The sequence below is a fragment of the Diorhabda sublineata genome, chromosome 6 (genome assembly GCF_026230105.1).
Source record: "Diorhabda sublineata isolate icDioSubl1.1 chromosome 6, icDioSubl1.1, whole genome shotgun sequence".
Lineage (NCBI taxonomy): Eukaryota > Metazoa > Arthropoda > Insecta > Coleoptera > Chrysomelidae > Diorhabda > Diorhabda sublineata.
Genome location: NC_079479.1, coordinates 7006407 through 7021453, shown reverse-complemented (window position 1 = coordinate 7021453; position 15047 = coordinate 7006407). Strand labels below are relative to the sequence as shown.

Genomic DNA, 15047 nt, shown 5'->3' with positions numbered 1-15047 from the left:
ATAACAATAATATTCTATACGAATATTTTTGTGTTGGTGGCGGTATATTGAGAGCCACTAGTCCAATTGAGCAAACTTGATTTCCGATTTACTGATGCATTTGGGGTTATAGTTTTATGAATAGAGTTTTGTTCATCATTGTTCCTGTTAAAAAGTACAAGAATTTTAAAAATTTTTAATTTTTTGAAAAAAATATATTATGTAATACTTTTTCATTATTTCAAACCTGCATAAGAATTCGTGCAGTTTACTAGGAGGATGCGTTTCCATGATGGAAGGTTTGCCACGAAATTTTAAAATCCATGAAACTTTGGAACTGCTTGAGATATATCAGCATTGAAGCTATCGAGATGTCACTAATGTACTGGTTTGCATCAATAGGATCGAGTTTTTGGATGAGAATTATCTGGGCTACTTTCCACTAAAGTGGAAAATAACCTAAGCTTATCATGCCTTGTAATATAATAATTATTATTATAATGTATTCTGTTGGAAGTTTCTTCAAAACGCTGCCTGTGATCGGATCATACCTGATTGCTTTGAAGTGAAAAATAAAATTAATTGATACCGTTATATATATATTTGTAATCATGTAATCATGTATTAACGTATGAGTATTGAAAGTGAAGTTTTTATCCGCTATAGACCGAAACAATCAAAAACTCTTACATTTGTACAAGTTAATAATTAGGCGCTAGATGAAAAATAGTTTATGATGAACGATTCTACTATTTCCAGAAAATATCTAGAATACCGATATAAAAAGTTGGTCAATTTAATAATAGATAAATTGGTGGATAAATGATTGTTCAATTTTCAAATACATAGTATTTATGTTTGATTCAGTTTCAACAAATTCCTTTCTTCCAATCAATTTGCTATAACAAATTGGCGACGAGGATGAAGCAAAACCAAGTGAACATATATTGATCACCAGATTACCACAATGAAGAGAAGAAGCAGTTGCAAGTTCATGAGCTGCAGTATTATGGTTGCCACACAATCCCAAGATTCAATATTCCTGTTTTAAAACTTCTAAGGCCGCCGCCCCGACTGCGTCTGGAACGTCTTCAGCTGAATCCTACCTAAAGAAAGAAAATGACAGACCGAACTGGATTCTACTTTTTCGCTAATGGAGTCAAAATTCTCATCAGTTAAAATGGCTAAAAGTTCCTTGTTAGTGGGAGAGAGGGTTCAGGTGGGGCCTGGCAAGATGCCAAGTCGGAGTGGTTCAATTAAAACACAGATTAATGAAAGAAACAACATTCGTCTACTTCCAACTGTATTTGGCATTTCTCAAGATCATTGACAAAATACTACTCTTGAGAGTCATGATCCATTTGAATTGCCGTTTCAGCAGTAGTCAGCAACCCAAGAAGAACAACCTCAAGAAGAGCAGCCGCTGTCTACGACGCAGAAACCACAAGATCCATCCGCACTAAAAAAGCCTAAACTACCTCAGAAACTATATCCAATGAAGATTTTTCGTTCAACCTCCACATTACTGGGGGAGATCTGTTGTATCTACAGTTATTGTGGCTTATCAACAATCATTCTTTCTGTCACTGTCATATTGTTATTATTCGATTTAGTTTCAATAAATACAAGCCGTTTAGATCATCAGCGTCTTTTTGAATCAATTACGAACAAAGTTTGTTATAAAATTTGCAAACTGTTCTAATTGGTTGCTGAGTTTTTGAATCTACCGGAATCAAAGGAATTTAAATGGTTTAGAAGGTCCTCTATTAAAAACGTACGAAGGATGGATGTCTTCAAGAGTAGCTGAGGGTTAAATAATCTATTATTTGGCAAATGTTGCATAAATTATACCAACTGAAAACTTCAGCGAAGCTTCATTTCAAGAACTAATGATATTCATCTTAATGTTCATGAGTTAGGATACATAATATGATATTGTAGAAGATTTTTGAGAGTCATTAGAAATATTCTGTTAAGAACCTTTACTTCCAAATACAAAATATTCCATTCAGTATTCAAGTTATTCCTTATTGCATTGAAATCATAAGATTATATACTTTAACTATACTGACGTACAAAATGCAAAACGGAAATTGAGATGAAACGAAACTTTATGAACTTTGTGTCTCGTTGGTCTACGATTAATTCTACTTTCATCAATAAATCTAAACAGTTGCGTATAAACACGACTAAGCATTTACAGTTGATAGATTATTTGACTTATTTTCATTTTTAAACAATAGATATAAAGTGTGAATAGAGCTGTTCTTAACCAATATTAAATTGAGCCGGGACCCCTCTAATATGAATTATAACGGAGCAGCTACTGAAAAGCGAGAGACAGAGAGAGAGGAAATAATCTTTTCAACGAATTCGCTAGGGATTAGAGTTGTCGAAGCGCGGAGATCAAGAGGGCTGAGTTTTAGGCGAAAGTCTGTACGATGCGATGTTCTGATATATACCGAAAGGGCTGGTTTTCAAATTCGTTAACAAGGGTAAAACTTGGAATTAATGAAGTTTGGCATTTCGAGTTATATTTTAAACTTAATTATCGGCAGAATAGCGGAATTTTCTTTTATGTATCACTGTAAACTATTTAATGTTAACAATTTTGTTACTGTTCAAACGATTATTTTTAGCTTATAATAAACTACCACTAAAATATGGCCCGAGAGGATCTGTGTACAAAGATTCTTCTATGATTTTGATTCATATTCGATTTAATTCTTCAATTTGTATCATTCTTTATTTTGAATTTAATTGCTCAGCAGTGATAACCCTGGAACAAAGAAATTTGTACCGCTCGCACATTTCTTTATTCATATATAATGCGGTCCAATATGTATGGAATAAATTCAATTTTAGCGTTATTATGTACTATTTGGGAAAAACCAGAAACAGGTCGATTTTTATACTTGAATTATCCTCTTCCAGAACCCCTTCTGAATTAGAAGCACCCCCTCGAAAATTTTTAATAAGAAAAGGGGACGTTTGGTACCTTTGGAAAGAGATTCTAGTCATGTGTTCAGCAATAAAAAGTTTTGTAAGTTTGGTGCAACTATAACTGAGAAAATTAATTTTTAGCATGTAAAATTTTGATAATGTCTCTATCACAAAACTTTACGTAGAATGAAGATAATAATCTCGCATAATATTCAGAATGTGATTATTAGAGTTCATCCAGATTTTTAATAACGAATTTAAAAGTTTGAATGATGTAGGTTCCTTCTATATCTGAGTTTAAACTATAATAATGAAACAAAAGGTGACAATTTCACTTTTTTTCAACTTCATGCATTTTATAATCTGTTTAATTATATGTAAACAATAAGGTAATATTTTACATGTCAAAATTTGACTTGTAAAAAAGATTTTCATTAAAATATCTCCCCTTTTGAGCTATATTCTTCTGTTTTGACTACATGGATAAATATTTAAGTAAACCTAGTCAAAAGGAATGCCATGGAACGTTAATTAAAATTCTGAAATACACGTATGATTCCTAGATTTGACTGGGAAGCAGATCCCACAGCTATATTCTGTATTCCCAAATAGGTTTTATAATGGTTTTATATACTAGGTTTTTATCGAAGTCCAAGTCCCAGCTTTCTCTTATTGAATATGAATGTTTTCCACGTTAGTCTCTTGTCTAGATATACGACCAATGCCCTACAGTCACTGGTCTCTTTTCAATTTAAATGTAATATGTTGATATTTAATTCTATTTTGTGGATTTCTGGTTGCTGTTTCATGTTGTTGTGAGACGCTAGTATTGCTGTGTCCCAAAACGATTCCTTGGGGTATTCCGGACTCAAATTGTAAATCAGTATATTTTCATAGAAAAGATCTATTATGAAAATAGGATAAAAGCGATATGGTACTACTTTTTTCATTTTTTACATTAGACTTGGGGGCCATACTTTGTCAAAGACTTCACTGATACCTATAAAGATGGCGGAGCAATACCTTTATTTTTTTACCTCATTGCTTACCTGCTTGACTACTCGATGAACTTGCTCCACTGTGCCATGCTTTCTACGAAATTCGAATTGATGGTGAGGAATAATGTTTTTATTGAACAGTATAGATTTCATTTGTTTTTTTGGGTTATATTGGTATAAGGTTTATGGGTTCATACCAACTCAGTTTTGTTATATTTTTGACAGGCTTCGGGAGTTTTATTATCTTAGCAACTTTCCACTGCCGAGGAAAATGTCTGAGTCAAATAACTGCATTGAATATTTGTTGAATTGCTTTCATTCTTTTTCTTGTTAGCTTCTGGAGAATTCTGCCAGTTATCATATCCTGGTGCTTTCTTAGGATTATTCTCTTCTAGAATCGTTTTTTTGATTTCTTGACGACTAAAACTATTATAAAAAATGTATTTCCTCCTTGTCTTTGTTGGTTTCACTATCAATCGGTTTGTATGTATTTGATAAATGTTTGGCATATGCATCAACTTTCTGTTGGTTATTTCTGGTCCATTTTCCGTCTTTAATAGGTGGATTAGTTAGTTGCTTCTTTCAAGAAATTTCTGGACTGATTCATTTTTTGATTTAATAATAACTTTTTCAGATTGTTTAATTTTTTCTTGTTGAATGAAAATGGGAACTGATGGAATAACAGAATTATCGATTCGTCTCTTACTGTATAGGACTTTCGTTCCTGCTGAAAAAATTATACAATATCAATATTCTCATATTTATCCAATACATAATCTGCAAAATCCATTACATCAAAGTGAAAACAGAATAGATATAATCACTTATTAATTGATTAATAACGCTGTTACTGAAGAATGAAGAATTTGTATAAAGTGTCATAGCCAACAGAATGCCTATTGATCTATCGAAAGAATACATAACCAATCGAGTCTGTTGTACTTATCCATCATTATTGCTAACATTCCTCACTTGGTAGTTTATAAACTAGTGGATAAAAAATATCAAACAATGCCCACTTCATTTGCAGTTTTCGATATTGTATTAAGAATTGTGAATACGATTTCATCACATGACAACACCATCCCTTGTTTGCGCATCTCATTGCCAAAGAAAAGTTGACTGAAGCAACGATTACAAATATTGTTTTTGTTCAATGAACTATGTATAAAAGAAGTTCATTTACAACCATATAAGCAACGCCATTTGAGGTTAGAAAATATCATATTACACACCTCTACACCTCTCAAGATCATAGCTAACCTCGACGCTCCACGTCTTAGTTAACTATATCTAATCTCTCAAAGTAATGAAATTCTTCCCACTTCGATGTGTTATTTACTATTAATGTTTTCTCTATTGCAGAAAATTTGAAATATAATTGATTGTTACATTCAGATTAGGGTCCCCCAATTAAATTATTAATGTCTTATTTTTACGTAGTTTATCTGTAAAGATAATCCACACAGTGAAAGATACATACATCAATAAACTATAGATTTAGTTCTAAAGCAAACTTAAAAAACGCTATTCTGAATGAATCTTGTATGGATGAATTTAATTTTTCGCAACCTCATCTAACTTTAACTCGTGAACTTTTCAGACAAATTTAGAGTACCAAATAACCAGATTTATTTCATTTTATTCTGAGATAGTTTCTATTATCTTTTGTTACTCTTATAAACTTTTCACAAAATATATTTGAAAAGACTCGTTGAATTTCCCTCTTACAATCTTATCGATCACTATAACACTAGCGACATCTGAGGAAGGATACTTGAACATACGCTGAAATCAACCCTATCTAAGGGCTCTATATATCTGTTAAAAGCGGAGTAGAAGGTTGGTATCTATTCAAAGAGGTGGCGCTACTAGATACATTCCTTCACTTATTTTTTTTTTCAATCTATTGTTAGTTCAAACCAAGCGGTTTAAATTATTTCATATCGGTACATATCATGGTACAAATATAAAATATCAAAAATATATTCTAGTAGATAAAGTAAACATTTGAAAAAGTTCATAATGACTATTCTTTTGATTATACTATAGTTAAAACTATACTAAAACTACAGTAATTGTTTATACAAGCACTTCCAATCAAGGAGTTGTAATTGGATTTTATTTTAAATTTAAACATTAGCTCAAAAGCGAATTTTCCTAATAACAAAATATTGTGGGACCGAAAAGTAATATCATTTTTGCGCTTGTCGACATTCGTCACCTCATTGAGTACTTCGAAGTCGCCTCCAAGACTTTTTACATTTTAATTCTTCTAAATGTTGATTTTAGGTGTCTTATGGTTAAAAATTAGTTTTTTTTTAATAATTAAAATAAAAAAGATAAAAATTGACGTTTCGACTTATTTCAGTGTTTTTATATTTTATATAGGTTATAGTGACTCACCTAGACTTTTCTGCACTGAGTGGCGAAATGGCTACTCAAATACCTGATGAGCATATTCGACATTGGATACTTTTCGTATTAGACGTATGTAATTGCCAAAGATTGTTCTATAATTTCTATAAGCTCACTTCCGGTAATTTTGATAACTCTAACTTCTATCGATCAGAAAAACAAATAATATTAGACACCGACATGCTAAGGATGAAAGTAAATCCATGGCAAAAAGTTGAGGAAGTCTTTTACCAATCTTAGTCGATCATCCAAAAACAGATCTTTAGATCCATCTATCACGTTCTCGTTCAACAGCACCATAGGGAACAGGAGATAATATCCTAATGCAAGTAGTCGCTGTCTCGAAATGAGTAGCCACGAAGTACTGCGGATCAACAGGTGTATACCTATCCCAAAAAAGTAGTTCTGTGTTTGGTGAGTATAAGCGAAATTGTACATTTTGATTTGCTGAAACCTGGACATTATGCAGATATTTATCGTGAGTAACTGAATAGATTGAACTCATTTTCAATCGAAAACTATGCGATGATTGTCAACTAAAAAGTTCTTATTTCGCAACACGATAATGAAAGACTGCACTGTGTAAGACGAACCTTGGAAAGTATGAATGAATTTGATTTGAGGTTCAACCACCATACTCGCCCGATACGTTCGGATTTCCATTTATTCCGATTGTTACAAGATTTCATCGGTAAATATTCTTGATAACAGGAGTGATAACATTATTGATCAAAAAAAAGAAACTCATTAGTTGGCATTTTAATTAAGAAAATGTCATCACTTTCTGGCCGTCCTTTGTATGTTCCCCAAGTTCAATATATCATCGATTTTTCCTAGTTTCATCCTCCAATTGAACTGTTTTTATTTATAGCACAATCTCCAGTAACAGTAAATTCAATCTGAAAGCTTTGAGAAGACCTATATAAATTAATAATCAATTTTTGTAATTTTCGTCCCTTCATCTTTTCCTTTCTCTATCTCTCACCCCTTTTTCTCCCAATAGAAAGAAATTCGAGGTAGCCCCACAAGTAAAGTGCTTACGAACGGCAGTCTGTCTACTCTATAATTAGCAATGTATTATTCAATTAGCTTAATGCTGCCCTTCATGAACAATAAGTTTGAGTCGTAGCAGAATAACCCGGTAAAAGGGATTGTTTTTCTCGATTCGTACTTTCTAGAAACTTGTGATTTTGCTTTCAGATATTATATATATATATATGTATATATATATATATATATATATATATATATATATATATATATAAAATTAATGCTTATGTTGTAATCTTTATTTATGTCTCGTTATTAACGTTTCATCGAGTTGTGCAGATTGTTTTAAATATTTGGTGAATACGCAGATAAGGCACACGCCAAAGATTCAAATACTAACAGAAGATTGAATTAAAATTTTTTAATGGCTATTTATTTTGCTTGTATAAAGTAACCGCAGCCTATGTGAATCCAGCTTTCCAAAGCGTACATGTCTAAAGACATGTCAACGACCGAAACACTCGCAGAAAGTCATTTCCAAATAACAGTACAAATCACTTGATAATTTCTATGTTATATTTTCGGGGTCACTGAAGAAGAAACTAGAGTTATCTTTTTACAAAATGAGGAAACATTGATATAATTCGAAATTATAACAAACAAAAAATTTTGAGTGTAACTTATTATAGAAAGGTATGTAGATATCTAAATTTCCGAGTAAATTAATTGAACATGTACCGGCACTGGTTGGGGTCGCTAGGGAATGGGTGGTAAATACCCGAGATCCTAGAGTAGGTCCGGTCGTATAGAGAAGGGCGGATACACCAGAGGTCCTCAGGGTTGAGGATGATTCGGCACAACTTCGCCGCCAACTGAGCTCAGGAAAACATAGTCTCCCGGTACAGGAAAATATGGGACGTAGTTTGGATATAATTACCGCAATAATTCAATTAAAAACTTCTGTTATACTCTGTATTGTATAACAACTACACATTTGGGCTAATACTCATAAGTCTGAATTAAAAGGAAATTGGAAAAACTGCATATACAAATTAACTAATTTTAGTATTATATAAATCTTTGGAATCACAACTATGATGTATAAATAAAAAATAGCAACTGCAGCAATTATTAAATGAAAAAAACAGAAAAACAGAAGCGAATGTTCCATATAACCCAGTGTGTATGCTATGATCAATTAAAAATACCTCAGAGTTTAATAAATAATCGAAAGACGTCTATCATACTTGATAATTGAGATCAATCAAATCAGATAATACATATTAATAATTTATAAACAGCTCCTTGTGTGTAAAATTTGGATTTACCAATTATACCATCTAAAACTGTGTTTCTCAAAGTGGTCCAAGGGTCCACAGGGGACTCGACGAGGTCTACTTTGGGTGTGACACAAAATGGGGTCCATAATCCTAAGTATCGATAATGAAGAACTAAAATGCTGGCTTGTTCAGACGTGCAAATGAATACGACTTGTAGTGTACGTGCTTACAATCTTGCATGAACTTGTTCGATTCTCCACCAATATAAATAAGAATGCAATTCACTGTGCGAAAAATTTTAGTATAGATTGCATCAATCGCTTCAATTTGTGATTCATGTAGTTTACAAAATAAGAAACAATGCATTGATTTCGCGCGTATTTGGAAAATTGTGCGATGGAAATTATGAAGACTTCCAATGATTGCTGTTACATACCGAAGTAAGCTGGTTGACGGCTGGTGCAAGTTTGTCAAGATTTTATTTAATTTTTGCCTCATTTTCTTAGTTTCTTGTTTTAAAAGAAAATCTGAAAAAATGTAACAACCTCAACTTACAATTACAAGGGAAAAGTCATGGGCTAAATCTGTAGATCCTACTATCCCTCGTAATTCTATTCTAAGGGTTTTCATCACGAGTTTGTGTTTACAGTTTACAGTCGATGTTTTCATTTTTAAATGTGAAGTATGCAGATTGAGGCCTTAGAATTAAATAACTTCTTAGAACAATGAACGAATAACCACCCTAATCCCTAACCCCCTTTTACGATTTATCTCTCAGTCATTTTGTTCTTTTTATTTTTATAAGCCGTGTGCTTTTTTTTCTCTACAAATTTTATTGTACACTCCTTATCAAATAACTAATTTTTTTATAAATTCTTTGTACCACTTCCACTATTGCGATGATTACGTTTTTCTTAGTCTCTACTTTATTTTCCATACTAAATCCTGGTTTTTTACTATTTTTCTGTAAAATAATTGTCAATGTATCTTATCTTATGACTTCCTCGTATATCTTAACGAGTTTCTGATCAAATTCATCTTGGTCTCCGTCTTCTCTCCAGTCAATGATAATTTCCGGAAACGAATCATTAACAAAATATTGGAGTTAATATTTGTCTATTGAATAAATGTATGTTACTTATTTAGAAATAATAATTAATGTCCAATCAGTCCAAATATTTCCACAGTATTTTTTCCTCGAATAATTTTGGTGCACGCCAATGTCGGTGACCAACCAAAGAGGGATAGCGGGGGTTTATATGACCGACGTCGTTCTCTCGAAAAGGAATTGGGGGTCGTAAGGGGTCGGTTATTACGCCCTCTAAACCCCAACGGTGCAGCTCTCCGGATCCCGAAACGACCTTTTCTGCACAAAGGAAAAATATACTTTCCCTTGGATATCCATTCGAAAATACCGCCGGTAGCTGTTACTATGGTTATAATATGTGAATAGTCTCGGGAAAAAGGTCTTGTAAGATAGAATTACCGGTTGATGTGGGTACATGCAAAGATGACCACTGCAAAAATAGTCACGTTCGTTGTAAGGATCGTCATCAGACGGAAAAGGTATCGCAAATAATGTTAGCACGTCTGAAGTATTTTATAACGATATAAAGATCAAAAAATTTCGAAAGTACGGCTTGTACTGAAAATGTCGTCATTATTGATGTTTTCAACAATTATTCAAACCAGATGCGATCTTCAATTTTTATTCGCTATTCATTTAGGTCACTTCAAAAAGGTAATCAATTCCATTACATCTTGATCACCTTAAATAAATTCTGCATCAAATATGCATGTATATTTCATGATATTAATTTACTGTGACGTTTTATTTGAATTTATAAGTAAATTTGGTACATAATATTCAATCCAAAAATGAAAAGTTTCGGTAAATAGAGGTGAGCGAACAAAATAAAGCACTCTAAATACGTAAAATGACAAAATATATGAAACATAAACTTAGTTTATGTTTAGCAAACAATTCTTCTGAAAACATTCATGTCTCCATTATATCTGAACAATGAGTGGTCCAAGGAACCAATTAAGAGTCAAAAACAAGATAAGCGCAAGAGACAAATATCTTCATTACTTAATAATAAAGCAGGCCTTAAGCTTTTTCTAAGGAAAAAGCATCCAGACTCCGTAAAGACACTCAGAGAGCTCTTCTTCGTCTGATCCAATCGAAGGACCCTTCCAACAACTCTTGTCCAAAATATAACTGGATTGATGAATTTTATCGCAGTATAATGACATACTGTGATTATGATCTGGATGTAATTATTTTAAACACAAGCCATGTTAACCAAATTCCATCACAATACCTCCAGAAAACCTCTTATGAAGATTTAAATAAAATATTTTTAAGTACAAAGTACACACAACGCATCCTATAAATATCTTCTATAGAATCCAAATGAAACAAGCAATGATCTACAGGGAGTCTCCCCATTATATATTAAAAGGCTTGTCTCACAACTACAAACTACGATATTCTGTTTGTTTATGTAATAATACTCACAAAATAAATACTACCCTTATATTATATGTAATAAACTAGTACCGGAAACACTGGAACATACAGTTTTATGTGTCCAATGCATACGATTATAAAAATAGTTATTTATGTAACAAGTGATTTAGATTCGTCGAAAAAAAGGCATTTGCACACGAATTGCATACAATATTTTTTTTACTATTGAAAATCTTATGAAAATACAGTTTAAATGGTAATAGTAGAAAAGTTCAACTTTTCTCACAGGTGTGGAAGTTTGTCGAACGAGTGAGAAAAGTACTTTTCCCACATGTTGCACACTATACTTTTTCTACAACTCCACAAATTGAAAGAATAAGAGTAATGTTTATTTTTATGATCAGTAAAACCAAAATTATACTAAAGTATCCTCTTAACTGTTAAATGATTTTATTTAAAATTGTAGTTGATTGTAAAATTTTTACAATTTTATATAGTTGAACTCGAAACGTCTTTTCTTTTTATTAAATTTTCTATTATGTTAATTTTAGATGTTGAGCGTTGATCGTTCATATTTTCTGTCTCCATGTCTGTGAAGAGTTCGAGTTGACGATTTTATTAGCAACGTTAATTTTATTTTTAATAGTCTCTTCGACGTATCCTTCTGCCACGGTACTGGATTGCCATCCTCCATGGCGCTTCAAGGTTAATATGTCCCCTCCCGCATTTACTAAAATTGTTGCCAATGAACGTATGAAGCAGTGACATGTGTATAGATGGGGATTTTCTAATTTTCAAAAAATTTCAGTTGTCTTAGCCATACTAGCGAAATTTTTAATGCACAACTACCTGTCTAGTACATTTTCCGTGTTAGTAATTTGGTCGAAGAGCAACATTTTTTATGTATCTTATTAAATCCCATTGCAGTGAACGTTCTTGGCTTTTTTGTTTTCGTGTTATCTAAATCCTGAAGTAAAGCTGAATCTTCTAAATTATCGATTCTGAGCTTCCACAACTCCTCTCTACGGCATGCCCTTGCACATCTATAGCTACTGCTGTCTGCAAATAAAAAAACCAGAATTAAAATTTTACTAAAAAGTTCTTGCCATACTGAGTTCCAAGGGGACACACTATACACTGCACCATTGACTATTGATTTATATGTACATATTGGTTCGAATTACAAATATCTATCTACCATAATTTGAAATAGAATTTCGAATGATTATTCAATTCTTTTTATCTACTGAAGAATCCACTAATCCACAAGGGAAAAATGAAATTAAATTCTAAAAATAGTTCCTCCTAAATAAATTTATTTTTATTAGTAGATATTCCTTGTCTGGAGCTTGGTTTAAAAATCTCTGCAATTAGTCTGCTGTCAATATGTTTGATTTTTTGGGGATGTAATTGTCGGACTTTCTTTCCAAAAATGAACCTTTAAAATTTTCGACAACTCTTGAAAGTATACCAAAAGTACAATTTCTGAAAAAGATTTTATTTATAAAACAAATCTAAAGTTACTTTTGCTGCTTTTTTCTCTGGCGGAGAAATATCAAAATCATCACTACTCTCAGTACCCATATTATTTATTATAAATTGGTATAATTATGTCCTACTAAAATAATATGTAATGGAAATTGCGATTTTTATCAAACCACGAATGAAAACTACCTTAAGAATTAAAAAAACTTCTATAATCTGACAGTTGTGTCAACTACTTAATGTTGACAAAACCCAACTAAGTTTTCGTCGATTTTTGTTGATTCTCCATATGAATATATGTGGTGTGGGCAAAGTGCTGTGAGAAATAATCTTTCTCACAGTGTGAGCAATATTTGGTTTTGAAATTAGTTAGATATGTAGCACTTTTTGTAACAGTAGAAGAAAAAGTAATTTTAATTTTTGGTTAGAAGAAACTATAATGCTTTTATCGATTCCTTATATAATAGATTATATATTCATTAATATTTTAATCAAGATTAGCACAAATTAACAAAACGACAGACGAATTCAATTAGTAACAATACTATTATTAAAGGTGTACATAAGTATTACTACATAACTCGAAAAAAAAAAAAATAAAATGAGCGAGACTTAAACCTGTGAAGTTTTACGCACTTGATCCACTTTTGTTCATGTATTATAAATGTATACAAACGCATAATAAAATATTATTATCATTAAAAAATAATTCTTGTCTATTTTTATCGCAAAATTATGTGTTCACTATTGATATTTTTTGTTTTCTATTTCAGAATTCAACAGGAGATCCGGTGTACAGAAAAGTGGCCGTTGTAGAAAATTTCTTCGACATTATATATAACGTACACGTTGATTTGGAAGGAAGACCTGGAAAACATGCAGGACAAAAGCGAACTTATAGAACAGTAAGTGTAGGAGTTTTTAATCAGAGTATATTAACAGATGTAATGGAGAGTTACAATCCTAAATTTTTTTCTTTGGAGTATTTCCATCGTACTAGATGAAAATATTTATTGTAGCATCGACATACACATAAGTACTTCTAAATATACCCAACGATCTGTAAACGTTGTTCATATTACCTATTTAACATTCAAAATATAAAAACTGATAAATTTGAAATGTTTCCAGACCACTGTTTATTGTGAAAATTACTTAAACATTTATAAATATCTTATAAATATCTCGTCCTTGTTTCAATTCTATATTTTTTATAAAATTGTGTTGCATATGCTTTAAAATTCAATTTTATGCATTATAAAAAACTTGTGGAAAATACATAAACAAATTCTGAATATCTGAGGGTAGACCTTACAGATAATTTTTTTATATATGTTTCTAGTCAGTTTTATGAATGATTTGACAATATTTCAATAGATTTTAGTGTTATTTAGGGAACACAGGTGGACTAAAACCAATGCAGAGGAAAAACAGCTCACAAATGTTCTTGAATATTCGTCCCTCTTGTTTGTATTCTCTCAACTTTCTCAAATACTCAATTCTTTTTTCTTTCGTGTCGTATTTCTCCATTAAAACTTTCCTGTTATCTTAAGCTTTTTTACACCTGAATCCCATTTTTTTAACTAATCTTCTGATCGAATCTATTTTGCCAGTAAAAATTGCTGCAGTTTCATTTGTAGATTCATATGGTAGGTTTTCGAATTATTTCTTTATCAAATTCATCAACGGATACTTTGAAACTTGAAGGTTTGTTGGGTTTTTTTCAGGGCGATCTAAAGCGTTCACCGGAGGATTATCAATTATCCACCAACAATACATTTCAATGAGGCGACAGAAACATTACGCGCTTGGACTACTCTCTCCTGTAGAGGAATTTTTAGAACATCCTGTTCTTCTCCTATTTTTATAAATTGATATACACTGTATATGATTTGTCGAGCTTGATCATTATTTTATTGGAGTGACTCATATTTTGTCCAAAGCAAAGGATTTCAAGAATTAATGAACAAACATTTTAACATTTCAAAGTGAATATGAAAATTATTCTCCCATTATCTTTTGGATTGAAATTTACTGATGTATATGCTCAATTTTTTAATCATTCGATAAAGTAACAATTGAAATATTAGTGGAAATTCGATTCTCTATGCAATTAATTCACTTGACAGTAGGGTATGTATGAATTAGTTTTGGATAAAATAAAGTTTGCAGGTAGCCCCACTCGACTGTAAATCAAACTTTATTTTATCGAAAACTAATTCATACATACCTTAGTGTCAAGTAAATTAATCCACTGTCTACACAATTTATTTTCACAAATTATTGTCCATAAAAGTTTACTAAATCAAACTGACAAAAGTAACTATTACTAAATATATTAAATACCTAATATAGTTAAAGTTGTTAAGATTGGTAGTATGATATTATTTCAAACGTAAAATTGTCTTTTGCTTCATTATGACTTGTAGCTATACTCGATTTCCACTATCTATACAGAAATATAGAATAAAATTGGTCATA

At 31.7% G+C, this 15047-nt stretch overlaps 1 protein-coding gene across 1 annotated transcript in view; it reads left to right on the top strand.

Moving 5' to 3' along the window:
• The window catches only part of LOC130445505 (uncharacterized), a 141939-nt gene that overhangs the window by 117198 nt on the left and 9694 nt on the right, over positions 1-15047 (top strand). Inside the window, exon 3 of the mRNA XM_056781156.1 lies at positions 13340-13471. Within this exon, the coding sequence (XP_056637134.1) occupies positions 13340-13471 (132 nt within the window). The remainder of the gene's footprint in view (positions 1-13339; positions 13472-15047) is intronic.